General features: G+C 41.7%; 2 protein-coding genes across 2 annotated transcripts in view; one reads left to right on the top strand and one right to left on the bottom strand.

Annotated features, from left to right (window-relative positions):
• SREK1IP1 (SREK1 interacting protein 1) overlaps nt 1-8,355 on the top strand; it is a 28,344-nt gene extending 19,989 nt beyond the window's left edge. Inside the window, exons 4-5 of the mRNA XM_072137168.1 lie at nt 5,279-5,351; nt 7,993-8,355. Of these exons, the coding sequence (XP_071993269.1) occupies nt 5,279-5,351; nt 7,993-8,179 (260 nt within the window). The 3' untranslated portion in view covers nt 8,180-8,355. The remainder of the gene's footprint in view (nt 1-5,278; nt 5,352-7,992) is intronic.
• A 12,340-nt stretch (nt 8,356-20,695) lies between these two features.
• Nucleotides 20,696-20,895, bottom strand: part of SHISAL2B (shisa like 2B) — a 75,879-nt gene continuing 75,679 nt past the window's right edge. Inside the window, exon 3 of the mRNA XM_072137134.1 lies at nt 20,696-20,882. Coding sequence (XP_071993235.1) covers nt 20,740-20,882 — 143 coding nt within the window. The 3' untranslated portion in view covers nt 20,696-20,739. The remainder of the gene's footprint in view (nt 20,883-20,895) is intronic.

Here is a 20,895-nt window from a genome sequence, read left to right as displayed (position 1 = left end):
CATGGCAAACTGGTCCCTGTCCCCAATGGGGCTCACAATTTAAACAACCTAAAAGTATGTTTTGGAGTGTGGGAGGAAACCAGAGTAGCCAGAGGAAAACTATGCAAACACCGAGAGAACATACAAACTCAGATGCTGACCTGGGTGGCATTAGAACCGAGGACCCCAGCGCTGCAGTTAATGTGCAGTGATGGCAGTTACATATCATTACTATGGTAACTGAGCTGGACAGTCTGTCACATCATCACTGGGAGCAGAGCCTGAGAGGGAGGAGCTGTTACTGAGAACTGAGGGATTATGGGACTTGTAGTTATAGATTTGTGAATCCTAAGCAAACTATTTAAGCTCACTTTTGTTATTCATGACTTTGAATTATGTAGCATTAATTTATTTATTGCATTATGGGCTTTTGTGTCAGACATTGACATTCATATATTTTTTTTTAATATACACTCACCGTCCACTTTATTAGGTACACCATGCTAGTAACGGGTTGGACCCCCTTTTGCCTTCAGAACTGCCTCAATTCTTCGTGGCATAGATTCAACAAGGTGCTGGAAGCATTCCTCAGAGATTTTGGTCCATATTGACATGATGGCATCACACAGTTGCCGCAGATTTGTCGGCTGCACATCCATGATGCGAATCTCCCGTTCCACCACATCCCAAAGATGCTCTATTGGATTGAGATCTGGTGACTGTGGAGGCCATTTGAGTACAGTGAACTCATTGTCATGTTCAAGAAACCAGTCTGAGATGATTCCAGCTTTATGACATGGCGCATTATCCTGCTGAAAGTAGCCATCAGATGTTGGGTACATTGTGGTCATAAAGGGATGGACATGGTCAGCAACAATACTCGGGTAAGCTGTGGCGTTGCAACGATGCTCAATTGGTACCAAGGGGGCCAAAGAGTGCCAAGAAAATATTCCCCACACCATGACACCACCACCACCAGCCTGAACCGTTGATACAAGGCAGGATGGATCCATGCTTTCATGTTGTTGACGCCAAATTCTGACCCTACCATCCGAATGTCGCAGCAGAAATCGAGACTCATCAGACCAGGCAACATTTTTCCAATCTTCTACTGTCCAATTTCGATGAGCTTGTGCAAATTGTAGCCTCAGTTTCCTGTTCTTAGCTGAAAGGAGTGACACCCGGTGTGGTCTTCTGCTGCTGTAGCCCATCTGCCTCAAAGTTCGACGTACTGTGCGTTCAGAGATGCTCTTCTGCCTACCTTGGTTGTAACTGGTGGCGATTTGAGTCACTGTTGTCTTTCTATCAGCTCAAACCAGTCTGCCCATTCTCCTCTGACCTCTGGCATCAACAAGGCATTTCCGCGCACTGGATGTTTTTCTCTTTCGGACCATTCTCTGTAAACCCTAGAGATGGTTGTGCGTGAAAATCCCAGTAGATCAGCAGTTTCTGAAATACTCAGACCAGCCCTTCTGGCACCAACAACCATGCCACGTTCAAAGGCACTCAAATCACCTTTCTTCCCCATACTGATGCTCGGTTTGAACTGCAGGAGATTGTCTTGACCATGTCTACATGCCTAAATGCACTGAGTTGCCGCCATGTGATTGGCTGATTAGAAATTTAGTGTTAACAAGCAGTTGGACAGGTGTACCTAATAAAGTGGCCAGTGAGTGTATATACCAAAAACATGGCTTATACTCGAGTATATATGGTATATATCTTTTTGTAAATTACTCTATCTTTGGAACTGCTCTACATTTTAAAACCTTTTTTTTTCTTTCCCATGACATGAGACCCTAACTTGATAGCATGGTTTATTAACCCCCTCAACAACTTGGCACAAAACTACAACTTTATTTTTCTGTGTACGGAGCTGTATGGGGACTTGTTTTCTGCATAACAATTTCTACAACCTAATGGCATTATTTCATTTTTCATGCCGTGTACTGGGAAGTGGGAATTAAATTCCAACTGTGGAGAAATTGGCAAAATAACACATTTTCACATCTCCTTGTGGGGGCTGTTTTTTTTTGTCTTCTACTCCCTTTGAACTTTGGGGGTTGGTACAATCACACAGTTACCAAAGTACGTTTTACTATATAAATATTTTTACTATTTATATATATTTTTTTTTATTTAATCCTTTTACACAAATAAATAAATCTTTGTTTCATCACATCCTGATGCCAAGTTCTCAGACTAAGATGTAAATTTTTTGCAGCATCAGTTGACTTTTAATTGCTACCTTTTTGGGGCCCCCCTTTCCAAAATATACATATTACATATTAGTATACTCACACATGCAAGTTATACAATCACATATAAATACACTCAGCACACACAGAATATACACACACATACAGTGCCATATGCAACATACTCACATACAGTGTATACAGACACCTTATACACATCACAGATACTGCATATATACATCACAGTATATGTTATATACATATTATGCTGGACACGTGCAGTACAATATAGATATTTTGGTGCACATCCTCCATTCTTTGTTTCAGGTCGGATGACGGGGCCCCCTGACACTGTGGGCCCCATGGCGGTTGCTATGGCTGCTACCGCTGCAGTTACGCCCCTGCTTCTGATCACTTTTGTATTACATTTTTTTATTTGTTAATGTCCAAAAGTGAGGTTTTAGATATTTGGGCATTTTCTCTTACAGGTTTTACCTCCGAGAATTACAGATTTTTGATAGATCGGGACTTTTAGGACACAGCAGGACCTGATATTTTTATTTGTATATCAGTTCTAGGGTAAGGGTTATAGATCTGGTCAAAAGACCAAACCTGGAATCTCATACAGGCTCCAGGCTGTAATGGGAACGGATCATCACTTCCCAATGACATCACTGGGAGCGATGATCCAAGCCAAGATGGTGGCACCAATACGCCTCCTGCACTCCAATACCATCGGCTGCTTAGACTGCAGCTTTAACAATGGATATCTCAAGTTCTGTGAAACCTGGAAACACAATCCTAATATGATATAAAAGTAATTCTACCAGTAGGATAAAGCTTGAGGGACTCCCTTGACATTTATGGAGCCCTGAGCTCCTCAGTTTCTTTTGCATAATTTTTAAAACCTTAAAAAAAAAATTAAAATAAAACAAGAGCACTCACCTGCATGTAAGTGTACTTTGTTTACAATCCTTCATCCTGCTGGTAGATGTTCTTTAACCCCTTAAGGACGCAGCGTTTAAAAATCTAACTTTTTCATTTTTTTTTGTGTGTGTGTAGAGAGCTGTGTGAGGTCTAGCTGTGCCCCATCTCTGTATGAAGAGGGCTCAGCCTGAAGGGGTTAAAGTGTAGGTTCACCTCTTTAATATGACACCAGAACTGTATTTCTGGATTTTTACCGTTCAGAAGGGCCACTGTCACGACGTCTATACACGTATTTTCTGCAAATGTATGAGCAATTGGGATGAATTGTTGTGCAATATATGGCAGTCCTGAGGGGGTTGAAGAACCCCCCCCCCCCCCCCCATCAGACACTATTGAAGCTACATGTGAGAAGATTGTTATGTTTTCTTGGAGAACCTGATACTCCAGTATATCTATGTTTATAGACATCCCACGGGGTACCAGTCCTCTAAATGATGATCATTATAATCCTGCATCCAACCACAAAGGAAGCCTCTTCCCTGTCTCCAGTTTACAATAAAAGCGCTATTTATGTCTTCCTTGTACACTTAATGTAAAATGCCGCCATTGTGTGATTCTCCGTATTCTCGTGCTGCCTCGCACACAATATCATTTCAATATGAATGCAACACAAGGCTGACAATTACATGTTGTTTTCCCATTTAACAACTCACATTTTCTGGTTTCATGGTATAACAAGACTTTGGTTTTTGTTTTAATGCTTTTTTTTCTTTTGTTACATTCACATTTAAATGTGTAAAAAAAAAAAAAAAAAAAAAAAAAAATTATGTATTTCTAGTTTTCTTTGATTATTATTACTACATACCAGTTACAATGACTATTACAGTAAACAAGTTAACCAATGCAGTTATTTGTGATTGAGGGTCATATTGGTGAGGCCTACAAAGACGATGGCATTCTCTAGGCTAAATAAACCCTGTGTTGCAATTGTGGTTGTCACAAATGGCGCAGGATACATGGTAATTACTGAAAAGTCATCATCTACAGTTGGGCTGAGGTTGGCCCAGGTCTATTGTAGACCTGTAGATGATAACCATACACTTTATAACATACATTATTAAACAAATCTATCTTTTTTTCCTCTGCTTATAATGAAGAAAGGCAGTTTGTGTAAATTGGTATTTTGTCCTGTAGCCACTGCTGAGAGGAAGGAACCTGGTAAAGTGTCTAATGACATTAACTCTTTGCAAATGATTTAGCTCTCTATGTGAAAAGAGTTACTCATTAGCCTCCTTATTTGTCAGAAAAGGGCGGACCTCAAGGCTTTCAGATACAATACTCACTGCAGAAAAAAGGCTCAGAGTAGCTTCTTTTAAAAAGAACCTGTCATAAAGAAGGTTTGTCTTTCAATGATGACAGGTTCTAGTAGGCTATTGTTTGTTCAATATAAAAAATTCGCAAAATCAAGATTTAATTTGGTGGTTTATAATTTTAGATTTTACATTTAGAGGTGAGTGGGGGGCCAGTTAAAAATCCAGGAACTGTCATTTAGATTGATTTTTCCTTCCATCCTTTGCAATCCTGGCCCCATTCCTCTGCCACACCACCCCCTACTACTTACATTAGCTCACTGCCGCAAGCAATCCTCGCTGCCTAGAATCCAACCAGAGTATAAACCATCTAAATGAATCCCGATTTTTGATGATGACAAACCGCATACTGGAACCTATCAATCTTGATAAAATTCACTTCCTGATGACAGATTTAATTTAATCTTTAATGACATATATTACAATATTTGCTATTATCACTTGCTCTATTAATTTCTGATGCACCACAAAAAAATGCAAAGGTTTATTTGGTCTGTAACACATTTTCAATCAGGCCACATGGGTCACATTGTAATGGATGTAGCAAATGAAACATCACATGGAGAGGAAGTAAAAAAAAAATTCTAAAAGCAATGGTAAATTTCTGTACTGTAAAATGTTATGCATACCAAAATTGTTTGATTAAAATGTAGCTTATCTTGTAGAGAACTGTATCAGTGATAACTTGTGTCATGGAAGGGAATTGTTTAGTTCTTATTGCAAAAAAATAGGGCAATCTTTAGGAGGTTAAGACGCCAGCAATCAGATATATTGGCTTCATCACCCACGATGTGTCTTTTACAGATGCTGCAGAAGTTGGAAAGAAAAAGCTCAAGAAAAAGAAGGAGAAATCAAAATCCAAGAAGCCAAGGAAAAGGTAATATATGGCGGCTGTCAGAACGCGGCTGAGCTTATAGTTATAGACAGCAATAACCTTTAAGAAAAGCGGAGCATTTATCCATTTACAGAAAATACTTCACAAAATCTATTTCCGCAATATAATGGAGTCTTTTACTGTGTACATTGGAGAGATGAGTTTGAACCATGGGTTATTAAGTGATCCGTTTTAGAAAGTTAATAGAAATAAAGAGAAGTGCAAAGTAATACACTCAGCCCTGGACGTACTGGAGTTAAAAGGATATAGACATTTTATAATATTGGTTGTTATAGCCTCCTTTTTCCTATGAATTCTTATTGCTATTTGTTTGCATCACTTGTATTTCTTGGAGTTGTTTGCCTGGAAAACATATGGAACAACTGAAAGAGCTAAGTATGACACCGGTCGTGTGATATACACAGATGTTGAAATATATCAATTCTTATTTGTTATTACATTTTAAGAGCTTGAAGGTTATTTAAGGATGTCTTTCTAGTGAATTATACATTTAAAGGGGTATCCCCACAAAGACAAGTTTCTTAAATGTACTCAGGATAACAAAATAACACATTCTCTAATTCACTGTTCTCAGAAAAAATACATAAAGTCCAATCAGTCTTGGTGCACGCAGTTTTTGTTGCCCCTGGATCTTCTGGCTTTAGGGTTGGAAGGACATATTGGGGCACATTTACTTACCCGGTCCAGTCGCGATCCCGCAGCGAGTTGTCCGACGCTGATTCGGGTCTGCTGGTCACTAAGGTTGTGCGCCCGATATCCAGCAAGTGTCGCTGTTGCAACAAGGTCTGCAGGAGTTCACCTTCTTCGTGCTGATCTTGCGACACAAATTCTTTTTTAAACTCCGCGGTTTTTCCAAATCCGGTTTCCGACGGCCACGGCCCCAATTTCTGTCGCGTGAAAGCTGGCGCCGATGCGATACAATCCGATCGCGCGCGCCAAAATCCTGGGGAAATACGGCGCAAATCGGAAATATTTGGGAAACCCGAAGAAAGTGCGGTGTTCGGACCCTTGGTAAATGAGCTCCATTGTTGTTCTGTCTGACACTGCACTGAGCTGCTTGCATTCCAGGAAGAGCTCACACACAGACTTCCTGTCGGCGTGTGAGGAGAGTAAAGCTACAGGCAGATAAGATCTTAATCCGAGGGAGGGGGAGGTATATAGCAGAGCTGTGTATATTATGGCTGTGATAGCAGAGGGAAGAATGTCATGCGTCGGTACCGTTACACCTTGTGTACAAAGGGACATGCATAAATTTAATTAATAAGGGATTGTCCAGGATTTTTTTTTTTCAAAAAAGCTTTATATGGCTTAAGGGAGGAGGGGCTAATAAAACTACAAACCCAATTGCCCGAATAATTCACTACCAGTATGTTGTCGAGCAGCTGGGCATATTTCATCCGATGTTTCTCTCATGGCCAAATATGAGGGCACCACCCAGAGAATCAAGTAAGATGTAAATTGTTTGTGTAAAGTCACGGGAGGCGAAGATTTTAACACTGAAGTCAAGCTCTCCAAGTCTTTGAAGCCTCCTCTCTGGTGATTGAGATCATGTACCAAAATACAGGAAATATGGACAGTGATGTCTCTGTATGCAGGACCATCTCTTATAGTAAAGGGGGTGTTCTGAGGAAGGGAAACTTTGATTTCAGTATTAAACTCTCCGCCTCCTTGACTTTATGCAAACAATTTACTTCTCACTTAAAAGTAGATTTTCTGGATGATGCCACCATGCTGGGCCATGAAAAAAACCGTGACCAAAAAGCTGTTAAGTTGATTACCATATACCGGTAGTGTTTTTTATTAGGCCAATTTTATAAAGACAGGTTTCCTTTAAAGAGAACCTGTCAGGTGGATTTGGGACACTAAACCGCCCATAGGTCCTCATGGGACTTATACTTATCCAGATGTGAGTCTGATGAGGCACATCAAACTGAAACACTGACTTCATAGTAGATGCTGCTTATCAACAGCACTTGTGCAGTGAAGCCATGGTGTACTACTCCGGCTTCATTGTATATGCTGCTTATCTATAGCAGTGAAGCCATTGTATTCCACTCCAGATTCACTAGGAGCATCACACATGTGCTGAGAGCCCCGGATTGAGGAAATTTTTTTTTTAAATGATATCATGAACCGTAATTATACAGGGCGATTTGGGACACCAAACGACTAGTGGCGAATTAGGGTTCCCAAATCCATTTGACAAATTCCTTTTTACTTCGATCTTGTCTTGAAGCTTGAGAAATGCATACTCAACCAGTGATTCAGCAGACTGGCTAAGCAGTTATTACCGGAGTGTCCTTACGGAACTAGAAAGTAGGTGCCAAGAGAACCAAAAACAGGACAGAAATGACTGGAAATGCGGTCACTTGTATATTATTTATCCAAATCAAATGGAAAATATTGCAACCAATTGTACAAAAAAAAAAAATCTTTTTATATATGTAGTGACGTGTTAACCACTGATCTCTGCATCCATGTATGTGCAAACTCCAGGTGAGATGCTTTCTCCAACACTTATGCCAATGGGAATTCATGATTCTAGAGGTCATTCATTTTTCCTTGGAACTCATTCATTTTCCATACATTTAGATACGTTTTTACATATTTTGGTTCATTGCAGATCTCACTCATCGAGCGAATCAAGTGACGACAGTCCAAAATCAAAAAAGAGGAAAAGTCATAAAAAAGTCAAAAGCAAATCAAAGAAAACAAAGCACCACAAGAAAGGCAAAAAGAAAGTTAAGCGGGAGCGACACTCTTCCTCCTCTTCCTCATCCAGTAGTTCAGAATCCTCAAGCAGCGACTGATCCGTCTCTTGTCATCCTCCTCCGCCTCACACTGTACACCAGGTATTAGAAGGACTGTGCATGAAGCTGCCCTGCGATGAAATGTGATTATTCAGGACTTCGGCACAGTTGTTATTCATGCTATAATTTTTTATGTTTTCCAGAAAAAAAAATAAAGAAATCAGTTTAATGTTTTATTTCAGTTTTTTGTACTTATTCTTTGGTGACTAGAATAGAAGACTGAGCCCAGAAGAAAATGTAAAAAAAAGTTATTAAAGGAAAAGTCACACCATTGTTATTCAATATGTAAAAGAGGTGGGATTTCTAGTTTGAGCATGTCCAAGTTTCGAAGTGCTACTGCAAAATATTGGCCTCCACCAATGTTCAGTCACTTCATGCTGCACCCCCTCCCCACCTTGTACTCAGCATTTTCTGCATAGTGCAGAGAAGCTATTAACCTTTAGTGCTCACATAGCAGAAGCTTTACACTTCATGTAACTTTTACTTATGTTTTCTACCATCTATTACATGTTCCATGATCCTCCATGTGATGGAAGCTGCCAGGCTGTCATCGTATACCTCCTGTACGTACACTATGCAGTGTTCAGTGGATTTACTTGTACTAGTGTTCTCTCATTCACAAATTTATCATGGGAACTGTGGGCAGAGTGAATTGGACACTGCTTCAGGGCAAATACAGGAAGAGGTTAGTCTCCACCCACTTCACCTCAGGTGAGAGATTTTTGTCAAACAATGCCATAACCTTGGGGAAAAGGGCAATTAACACAACATTGTCTTGGTGTGAAGGGGAACAGAACAATGAACCTGTGTAGTAACAACATGGAGTGGCTAGGGTAGCTCTTCTGGCTCATTAGCATTATTTTGTTTGAGGCAAATAAAGCCATGGTGCTTGTATCTATGAGTACATGTACCTGTTTAATAATGCTTGATGTCAAATTTTATATTATATAACTTTGGGTCAATCTTTTGTCCTTTCGCCTATAGAAGGGCAACACTGGGTATGCAATTACTCAATGTGTTCAGCTTGGGGTGGGAAAGTAACTTGTCACCAGGTTTTACCCCTCTAAACTACTAGACCTGTAAAATGAAATGTCCCTTGTAGAATTCCCTCTTTTATGTAAAATCTCATTCATTTACCTATTAAGAAGTCTCCCCCAATGTCAAACAAATGACTCTACTCAGCTATTTTTAACACTAGATGAGACAAATTTCTTTTTGTATCATGTTCAAGATAAGAATCTCAGGTATCATGAAGATTACAGTCCTGTGAGCAGAACTGAACATACAGGCAGTTAAATAATCATCGGGATATGGATCTTCACTTCAGCTTGCATTTCCAGCTACCGTATGTCTTGACCTACCTGTGGTGCTGTAGCTCACAAAGACATAAGCCTGATGTGATCTTAAAGATAAGTTCCTTATCTTTAATATGATTCCAGAAGCTTAATTTTAGGTACTGTAAAACAAAAATTTGGGCTTCTGAAGTGACACTACCCCTACTTGATTCATCTCATGCGGAAATTATTGTTAATTTTTACAGTTAATTTGGTTTCCACTGCTGGTGTAGTTATTTGGTAGGCACTGGCAAGTGGATGTTAGGGAGGAAGTATAATCACCGATCTTCCTGACCCTACAAAGGTTAAGAGGTCATCCTCCATCATGTTGAACTAATGGAAACCAAATTAATTGTAAGAATTCCCATTCTCTAGTGCTTCAGTCCAAGGCTGTGCCACTCGTCGCGGTCTTTGTGTGGTGTCCAAAACTAATGGTGTCAGTCCTGCATTTGGAGGCAGGAGGAGAGGACGTTGCATAGGAGGAGTAGGAGGCAATTAGTGATGTCCCGAAATGTTGGGTGATGGAAGCAAATGAGCCACAGTGAATCTGTCCTCTGGCCCAGTCACCAGTACATCAACCCAGTAGGCAGTTAAAGAGATGTAACAATCCTTGCCTACGCTTACTGGTCTACACATCAGTTGTGATGTGCACCTTGTGACTAATGGCTTTGCATAGCCCACAACTTATTTTCTCCACAACCTGTATGTGCTTGGCGGGGATGGCCATCCCAGAAAAGAAGTGGTGGCTGGGAATGACATATTACAAAATAAAATAATTATTTATATAGCGCACACAGATTATGCAGCGCTGCACAAAGCATGTCAAATTGGTCCCTGTCCCCAATGGGGCTCACAATCTAAACAACCTAACGGTATGTTTTGGTGTGTGGGAGGAAACCAGAGTACCCAGAGCAAACCCACGGAGAGAACATACAACCTGTTTGCAGATGTTGACCGGCACCGTACCGCTCCGTAGCCCGGGAAAAGATAGGACATGTCCTATCTTTTCCCGTGATACGGCGCTGTGCGCTGTATCTTCCTATGGAGAGGGGCGGGGGTGAGCTGCGCTCATCCCCTGCTCCTCTCCGCAGCGCCGATGTACATCATGTGAATGTAGCCTAACAGAGGGAGCCTTAGGTCTGCAGCTCATGTTTTGTCTGCCAAGGCCAGTTCATACATGTGGTACTCAGATTGTTGCTTATTTCAGGGACTGGCGGACAAGCGTGCAAACGACATGTTTTGTCTTCTGAAAATTGCTTTAAAAAATGCCACTCTTGGGAGATCCTTTGGGCAGGAGTTTGTGTGCTCTCTTCCTGGGCACAGTGGACCGTAGCAGACAACGTTGTGGCTATGGGCTGCCCAATGTGCCTTTTCACCCTTCCACTTCATCTACTGACTACCTAGAGCTTTGTGACCAACAACTCTTCCTGTGAACTATCAATGTCTCTGACCTATGTTGAGTCTAGAACATCACCCCTCAGATCGTCTTCCACCAATCCCTCACTGCTGCCCTCCTTGTTGCAGAAAGCTTCAAAAGCTGGTACTATGGTTTCATTATCATCGTGGTAGAAGTCGTGCAATGGCCCAGTTTCCACATCCTCATTCACCAACACAAATTGTTGGGCATCAGGGAACTCTAAGTGGGTCATTTATCTTATCTCTGTTTGTTTTTGCCAGTCGTTTTTCCATCTGCTTCTTAGACAATTTGTAATGGTACATGTAATTTGCAAATTTAGCACATCTGCAACAGAAGATAAATGTGTCTTACTGACTAAAAACAAATGTCTGGCGGACATTTTAAAATGTCCCCAAAAAGGCACAAAAATTGCCAAAATATGTCTCAAAAAACACATAAAAACAGGAAGGAAAATAAAGATAAATGATCCCCTGCGATTAGGGCGGGGATAGGTGGATGGCCCAAAGTATTCCAGTTAGGAGAGTTATCCTAGAGCATTAGTGACCGCTCCATGATGTGTGGCTTGGACATCCTTGCTGTTTTGAAAGTGGTAGAGGGGAAGGGCTGTGCACAAAAGAGTTGGAGAGGGTTGAAAACAATGGGGCACATTTACTTACCTGTCAGACAGAGTTCACCAAAAGCGCATTGTCCGACAATAATGCACTCTGCCGCAATTCACTAAAATCGTGCGCCCGTTATCCTGCATGTGTCGCTTCCCCGCTCAGGTCCGCCAGAGTTCACCTTTCTAGTGGTGCATGTAAGTGCAATGTCTTGTGACACAATTTGAAAGTTAAATCCCGCGCTCAGTCCCAATCAGTCAGATTGTCCGACGGTACACCCACCAATTTGTGAGTGTACCCAGCGCAGTCACGTGTTAAATACCTGTCAAAGCCGAGCAATCCCCGAAAACAGCGAACAGTCCAACAAAAGTGCAATCGGGACACTTAGTAAATAAGCCTTAATCTAATGGAACTTGAGACCCTGTTTTGCAATTTAATTAACCAGTGCCTTAACCTGACCCCTCTATTCTAGGAATACTCGACACTGGGGCACATTTACTTACATGTCCTGATGCACTCCCCAAAAGTGCGACCGGAATGCACTCTGCCGCGATTCACTACTATTGTGCACCCATCATCCTGCATGTGTCGCTTCCCCGCTCAGGTCCACCAGAGTTTACCTTCTTCGTCCTGGTGCTTGATCTTACGATTTGAAAGTTAAATCCCGTGCTCAGTCCGAATCAGTCAGATCGTCCGACGAAAGCCCCCCCCCCTTCCCCCCGATTTCTGTCACATGAAAGCCAGCGCAGCAGTGCCACATTCCAATTTTTCCATCTGGCAAATTTTGGACATGGCAACTGCCCAGTGATTCCCACCATATTGGTTGACTTCAATAACCTCTGAACCTGATCACCAATCCCCCTCATCACTAATTCTCTGGTTTTGGCACAAATCCATGTAAGGGTGTTAAGTACAAGTGTAGACTCTACAGAGTGCTCGCTTTGTGCACATGCATTGGGGCCCGTTCACCGGGACAAATGTCCCTGATGTATTTTAACTGTGGAGGAATTCGATCCAGGTCCTGAGCCCATATTAACTCATTTTTCTATTCTTTTATAAAAATAATAAAAGACCCTTATTGATTGAGATCCCCACTGGTCCAGCAAGTCTTGTTTCATCTGAGTCTGTTGCATCCTGTTTGATATAATTTATTGTATTAAAAAAAAATCATTATATTTTTACGAATATGATTTTCTATCCACAAACAATGTAAATTGTTCCAATTCTCAGCTATTTGTATGAAAAAGAAGAATGACAACAGTAATATTCTACCTGGCATGAGATCAGCCTAATGGTGTTTATTTCTTCTTGACAAGCGATAGATCAGTGACTGCTGCTTGACAGCTTACATTTATGACTATTATTGCTACAAGTAACTTTATTCTTTCCCCTACAGGAAAAACTTTATGCAATACGTAAATTAATGGGGTAATAATGTGCTTTCCAGCGCAACAGAGTTAATAATAATAATAATGCTTTATTTATATAGCGCACACAGATTACGCAGCGCTGCACAAACCATTTCAAATTAGTCCCTGTCCCCACGGGGCTCACAATCTAAACAACCTAACAGTATGTTTTGGAGTATGGGAGGAAACCGGAGGACCCGGAGGAAACCCACACAAACACGGAGTTAGATTCAACATTGCATTTTTAAGGGCAACAAATTAATAAAGCCATTTACTGTGAGGTCCACATGTTCCAAAGACGACTGTAGTTCCAAATGATCTGTGCCAGGTTTCGACATATTAATGGTCTCTAAGCCCATTGTCCATTTGCAAGTTTATTCTGACAAACTCGCTGTCAGCACCTGTCCAGCAAACGCGCAACCACAACCAGGCTTGGCGCTAGCTGTCAGACTACGTAAGTGGTGGCGAACTCACCCTGCGACGTCCCTGCGGGCTAAGGCCCTGCCTAAAGCAGATAAATCGCCCTGACAAGGGCGAACCCACTATCAGGAACCTAACTGACGATCCCTGAGTGACCCTACAAGATGACAGAAAAACCTACTTTGTCTGGCAGCTGCTGGATGGTGGAGCGGACAGGTAACCGGAATACTGATATAGGTCAGTGTTTACACTGGTAACAGAAACCGACACTAGACAGACAGGAAGGTGGGGCCACACTAGGAGATAAACGATACTGAGGGACAAACAACAAATACAGACAGACAAGCGAGGTCAAAACCAAGATGGCGGCAAAGGTACAGATACGTATAGAAAATAGAATGGTCAGTAGGCAAAGCAGTCAATAAACAGAATAGCAAGAAACACAAGAGCACTAGATACACAGATAGACTGCAATAACCAGCACCCAATGAAGGGCTGGGCAGAATATAAGGCAGTAATGGACACTACCTCCAGCACTGACTGGCTCAGCCGTCCATCACTCAAACCGCAGCTGCAGGCAAAACGAGTTCAGAGGCACACCCAGCTTTCCCAGGATCAGAAATGCAGCTGTCAATCACAGGCAGCTCTGGGTGTGGCTTTCCAGCAAAAGGCCTGAAACCTGATCTCATCAGTACAATTTGCGAGTCCTGACACTCGCTCTGTGTGCTGGCATGATTTACTGGACCAAACCAAGATGCACTGAACTTCACACTGCATAGTATATTTGATGGTGAGCTTTCGAGATGCGATGCATAAAACAGAAAATTGATCAGGGCTTTAAAGGATCTTCAAAGGATCTTAAAAAAAATTTAAAATAGCAGAAAACTACTTTACAACAGGTCAGGTCATAGACTACAAACTTGTGGGACGTGACGAGGGAGCTGGCTCTTACCTGTTAGGGTGTTATGAAGCTGTCCATGATCTCTTCTTTAGTCCACAATCTTCAATAATGTGGTCCTCTCTCCTGGAAAAAAACATGCAGAAGGAAAGAGAGGAGGGCCTAGGGAATAATTTTTAGCCTTTTATGTGAAATAGGTTCCCTGCCAATACTTTGTAGGATCTTCAACTGTTTCCTACAAAAGGAACTCAAGCTTAGTTTTTTGTCTCTTTATATGAGATTAAGTTGTTTCTGTTGATGACTGTTGCTTTCCCAATTTGGTTGTCAGTCACTTTTGGTTAATAACCCAACAGCCAAAAAAAAAAATAGTCCTTACCTCTAGGAGGTGATTTTCCAGGTCCGTCTTGTCTGAGCAGATACAGTTGGTACGTGTAGCCTGACTGTACATGGGGGATTCTCTTTTGTGTTTGCGGTGGAAGCTCAAAGATTGGTGGGTGAAAGTTGTTGTAATTCTCATGGAACTGTTGCAGGGCCAACTGAGGTGGAGTCTATAGAATATCATCAATGTACAAAAGGCTAATAAATCAGCTTTGCTACATTTCGCCATTGCTATTCAGAGTATTGGCAGCAATGCCAGTTTTCATTAGTCAAGGCAATTCAATTCTAGCCAAGTTGTGATTATGTAGATAATGAGGAATGCTAATTATATATGTATTCTCTAGATGTTTGCAGAAATAATATGTTTCTCATACTTGGCCATTTCCAGATGACATCCTCCACTTTTCTATCTATAATTGTATTAAACTAATTGTACTCTGGCAGGAGCACCTGGATGACCATAGCCATCTGTACCTCCAGCGGTGGCGCAGCAGATGCCATTTAGAGCCTAAACCAAATTTCTGGAAGGTGGTTGAGGTTGATGTGACTTACTAGTTTGCTAATAGCATTTCCATCTAATAGGGATATATTAAAGTACACCAGTTAAGTATAAAAACGTTTGCTTAGCTCTGCACTACGCCAAAATAAGAAATTATCTAATTAGCTATCTCCAGCCGTTTGTCGGCTAGCAGCTTGCAAATACTCTGGCTGTCTTTGTTTGGCTAGTTGCCATGTGAATCCGTAGCTCGTTGGAGGCAAGGAAGGTGGGTGTTGTTAGGAGGGGTCACTAGCACAGGCATGCTCCTGTGCTAGTAAACGTAAAAGCTCCCAGCAGCATGTAAATGCGCCAGGACCTGCTGTGATGTCGTAAGCATGTGACTAATCACATGCATCTGGTCATCCAATTACATACCAGGAATGGTATGTAGCAGAGCTGTTTATGTTATAAACTTTCATACATAAAGACAGAGCTCAGGCTCCTTATCAGTTCTAATAACTGGCATCAGATCCTGCACACACAGCACAGTGTATATACACTGCTAAAAGAAAAATAAAGGGAACACACAAATAACACATCCTAGATCTAAATAAATTAAATATTCTCATTGAATACTTTGTATTTTTGAATGTGCTGACAACTAAATCACAAAAAATAATCAATGGAAATTAAATGTATTAATGAATGGAGGCCTGGATTTGGAGTCATCCACACAATTAAAGTGGAAAAACACCCTACAGGCTTGATCTAATGTCCTTAAAACTCAGGCTTAAGGCTCAGTATTGTGTATGGCCTCCACGTGCCTGTATGACCTCCATACAATGCCTCAGCATGCTCCTGATGAGGTTGCTGATGGTCTCCTGAGGGATTTCCTCCCAGACATGGACAAAAGCATCCGCCAACTCCTGGACAGTCTGTCGTGCAGCATGATGTTGGTGGTTGGAGGGAGACCTGATGACCCAGATGTGCTTAATCAGATTCAGGTCTGGGGAACAAGTCGGCCAGTCCATAGCTTCAATGCCTTCATCTTGCAGAAACTGCTCACACACTTCAGCAACATGAGGTCTAGCGTTGTCCTACTTAAAGGGGTATTCTCGTCTGGACATTTACAATCAGTTTGATAAATCTGCCATATGTAAACATTTCTTCAATTGGATGTTATTAAAAAAAATGTTCCTGTGTGAAGATAATTTCTCATAAATGTAGTCATATGGTCCCTTAGAAACAAGATAGCTTCCTCGGATACGGCCACCTCTGCTGGAGGGATTGCACAAAGAAACAAAAGGTGTTTGTATATGAAGTGTCCGGGAGTTACTACATGTCGCACAGCCGTCCTGTGGTAATGATCGCTGAATCAAGGAGGTCAGACAGGACTCAATAGCTCATGTCTGGCCACCACTGCCAGAGTGTGACGTGGTCGTATCCGAGGAAGCTATCTGGTTTCTAAGTAACAGAATGGCTACCTTTATGAGAAATTATCTTCACACAGGAACATTTTTTTTAATAAGATCCAATTGAAGAAATGTTTATAAATGGAAGATTAGTGAAACTGAATGTGAATGCCCAGGCGAGAATATCCCTTTAAGGAGGGACCCAGGGCCAACTGCACCATTATATGGTCTCAAAAGGGGTCTGAGGGTCTCATCTTGGTCCCTAATGGCACTCAGGCTACCTCTGGCGAGCACATGGATGGCTGTGTAGCCCTCCAAAGAATTGCCACAACACACCATTACTGACCCACTACCAAACCGGTCACGCTGAAGGATATGGCAGGCAGGAGATTGCTCTTAATGGCGTATCTGTCACTTTCGTCACATGTGCTATGTGTGAACCTGCTTTTATCTGTGAAGGGCACAGGGCGTGAGTGGTGAATGTGCCAATCCTGGTGTTCTCTGGAAAATGTGAAGCGTCCTGCACAGTGTTGGGCTGTAAGCACAACACCCATCTGTGGACGTCAGGCCCTCGTACAATCCTCATGGAGTCAGTTTCTAACTGTTTTTCAGGGCTCTGGCAGTGCTTCTCCTGTTCCTCCTTGCACAAAGGCGGAGGTTGTTGCCCTTATACAGCCCCCTCCACGTCTCCTGGTGTACTGGCCTGTCTCCTGGTAGCGCCTATGGACACTGCGCTGACAGACACAGCAAACTTTCTTGCCACAGCTCGCATTGATGTTTCATCCTGGATGAGCTGCGCGGTGAGCTGACATCCGCGGGGGAAGGAGGAGCTGCACAGGAACTCAAAGGTGGGGACCAAATGCTGAGGAGTAAGTGAGCAGCTAAGTTGTTTTTTGAAATGCATCCAAACAGAAACCCAACCCCTGGGACTACACAGAGGATTCTGTCAGGGTGTAAGGTAAGTTATAACACACACTTATATTATAATGCAAATGCGTAGAGACAGCAGAAAGACATATGTGCAATTCAGCTGAGATGGGCTTCTGTAACCTGTCTAGTGAAAATGAGGTCCCTGGTGACAGGTTCCCCTTAAAGGGAACCTACCACCACGAATCTACCTATAAAGGTAGATCGGGTGGTAGGTGGATCAATAGGACGTGAGGGCTAATCCTCACGTCCCCATACTGTTTCGCTAACTTTTATTATATCTAGCTGCGTGCCCTCGTCTGACAAACCTGCCGTCTGCACATGTGTATAACAGCAGGCCCGCGCCTGCGGGGTCACTACTCCGAAGCCGGAGCTGCACAGGCCTGCTGTTCTGTGCATGCGCAGACGGCAGGTTCGTCAGACGAGGGCGCGCAGCTACGAGGAGCTGCGCGCTGAAGATTGTAGGTAGGAGGAGTAAAGAGGCTACTGGGGCGTGGAGTAACCGCGCCGTGTAGCCTCAGCTGCGGCTACTCCAAGCCCCAATAGCATAACATAAAATTTACATATAGATATAATAAAAGTTAAAGAAACAGGATTATCACGGGCTATCCTCACGTCCTATTGATCCACCTACCACCCGATCTACCTTTATAGGTAGATTCGTGGTGACAGGTTCCCTTTAAGTATCCAGTTTTACTTTTGAAGATAAAATGTTGATCTATTTTATTAATGCAGTATATATCAGACATGCATTATATATAGAATAAGAGTAACCGTTTAAAATGACAAAGTCTTTCACTTCAAAAAATGTGTGGGAGTTTTGTGAAATCTCACGCATTTTACATATTATATATTTTACATTTTATTGCTCCACTGTATGTGGATATACCGTGGCCCATGTTCCCCAAGCCTCGCAGGTCACCCGGATATACTAAGGTGCTCCCGCTTCCTAGTATATGCACCGTACATATGTTTATTTATTCCAGAATGAGGCCTCAACATACTGTAACAAAATGTAAAAACATGAAAGTGTCGGAAGACATTACACATATATCTTGTCCATCTGTTTTCTACAATTGGTTGCGGTCCTGCAAGGCCAAATCTTTTTATTACTTTTGTTTACAAAATTTAATAGAATTAAAAATGGAAAAAGAAGACACTACAGTCAATGTAACTCATGCTTTGTGTATTTGTATCCATTGAAGGCAATGGAGTGAAGTCTATAAGGGTCATAGTAACCATTTTCTCAGCATATAGTTGAAGGGAACCTCAAGCCCTCATAAAGCTCTGTACGCACAAAAATAAAAAAGGAGAGGAGCAAAAATAAAAACTAAAAAAAAAAAAAAAAAGGGTATTGGCAGGAAGAGGTTAAAGACTAGATGGAAATGTGATCTTCAGATTAAGATCCAGTTTCCACCTATTTCTTTAACTGCCTGTAGTGTTATTTCTTAAAACAATCTAATAGATGAGATTCTTATCTTTAACCTCTTAACGACTATGCTCTTTTTAATTTTTTTTGCATTTACATTTATCACTCCGCACCTTCAAAAATCTGTAACTTTTTTTATTTTTCCTTGTAAAGCGCTGTGTGAGGGCTTGTTTCCTGCATAACAAATTGCACTTCATTGTGACCATATTTAATATTCCATGTCGTGTACTAGGAAATGGGGAAAAAAATCATTTTCTTGTGGGCTTGGTTTTTATGACTTTCACTGTGCACCCGGAATGACATGTCTTTTTTTAGGGTTGCTTTGTGTACGGTAATACTACATTTATATAGGTTTTATCGTGTTTTAATACATTTACAAAAATGAATACATTCTTCATTTTGCCCTCTTTTGGTGCTAATAACTTTTCATATTTGTGTGGCTCGGTGTGAGGTGTCATTCTTTGAAAGATGAGCTGACGTGTTCATTGCTACCGTTTTGAGGACTGTATGGGCCTACTGATCACTTTTCATGAAATTTTTTTTTCATCATGGAGCAACCTCTTTACTGCCAGCTGCAGGCAGTGATCGAAGTGTTAACACCTGCGATCAGTGCTAGCACCAATTGCGGGTGTTACCAGTGGGTGTTTGCTGCAATGTGCAGCAAACACTCATCTTGTATGGAGAGGGTTCAGCCCGTGAGCCCATACACCCATACACCCATTGGTGATGTGTGACAACTAATACGTAACGTATGCCTCAGTGTCAGCTATTTGGCTCTTTCAGTGTCTGAAGAGATTGCAGAGTATCTAAGACCCATATCCTCCTTCTTCTCTTCCATCTTTCTAAAACTTAACATGGAGGAAACTGAACGTATTGGGGAACATCTACTAAGGGCTGTGTGCCAGTTTTCTATCAGACTTTGCATGTTTTTTTTTACAGCAAACTGCTTGCACATGGATTTAAGATGTGTCTGCACCACAGATTAGGGGACATTCCGGTGCTCAGTCGGACTGTGCGCCAGATTTAACATGCAAAGTCTATGTGTTTAATTTTTCTGGTGGGCCACCTACCCGGTCCTCTGTATTGAAAATTTTTTTGGACTGCCACATACAGACACTATCCAAATGTAATTCCATAGCAGCCTCACACGGTCACTCTGTCATGGCCATGCTGTTGCCCATAGTTTTGGCATAATGGTGCGATTAAGCAGCCTCAGAGGCATCCATGCATGCTGCCCCTGCTGTTTCCTGTCCATTTCCGTGGTGTTTCCATCCTTTTCTGAGGTTCCCAGGTGCTTGGCCAAGCTTCCCTGTGCAGACCCTTGGTCCCCTTGAAAAATGCTCGAGTCTCCCATTGACTTGAATGGGGTTCGTTATTCGAGACGAGCACTCGAGCATCGGGAAAAGTTCGACTCTAGTAACGAGCACTCGAGCATTTTAGTGCTCGCTCATCTCTAGTGTTAATCTTATGAATTTCTATTATTACCTTTTATACCGTTTGTTAGTCAAATTGTTTAGTAAATAATAAAATATCAATTGTATCAAGCAGTGGGGTAGCAGAACATACATTTTCTCCAGTTGGTAGATATGTTGTAGCTTCTGGGCCATAGTAAAATCTTTGAGAGGACGTCATTAATATTATTTGTTATCAAGTCTCTTTTTGCTTATTTGATAAAAAAATAGAAATGATCGAAAGGAAATTGCAGGTTCCATTCAGCACAGATATTATTTACAGTGAAAAGCAATCATTCAATATTTAATAAAGCTAAAAAACGACTCTTACTTACGATACACATTTATTTAGTATTTCGGGGTTTTTTTGTCCTTTTTATAAAAATAAATATATAAATAAGTGGCGGGTTATAGTTTGGTAATCATATGTGTCACTTCAGCCAATTTTTCTTGCACAGAGCCTTCAGTATCACAGGGTATATCATTTGTTGAGTTCAGGTGAGTAGCAGAGGTGGCTGACTGGCCGGATTTTGCCTTTTTCTTCAGGTTGCCTGAAAAATAGCA

This window comes from Engystomops pustulosus, chromosome 1, assembly GCF_040894005.1.
Source record: "Engystomops pustulosus chromosome 1, aEngPut4.maternal, whole genome shotgun sequence".
NCBI lineage: Eukaryota > Metazoa > Chordata > Amphibia > Anura > Leptodactylidae > Engystomops > Engystomops pustulosus.
The sequence above is the reverse complement of the archived record's forward strand: the minus strand, read 5'-3'. Positions and strand labels throughout refer to the sequence as shown.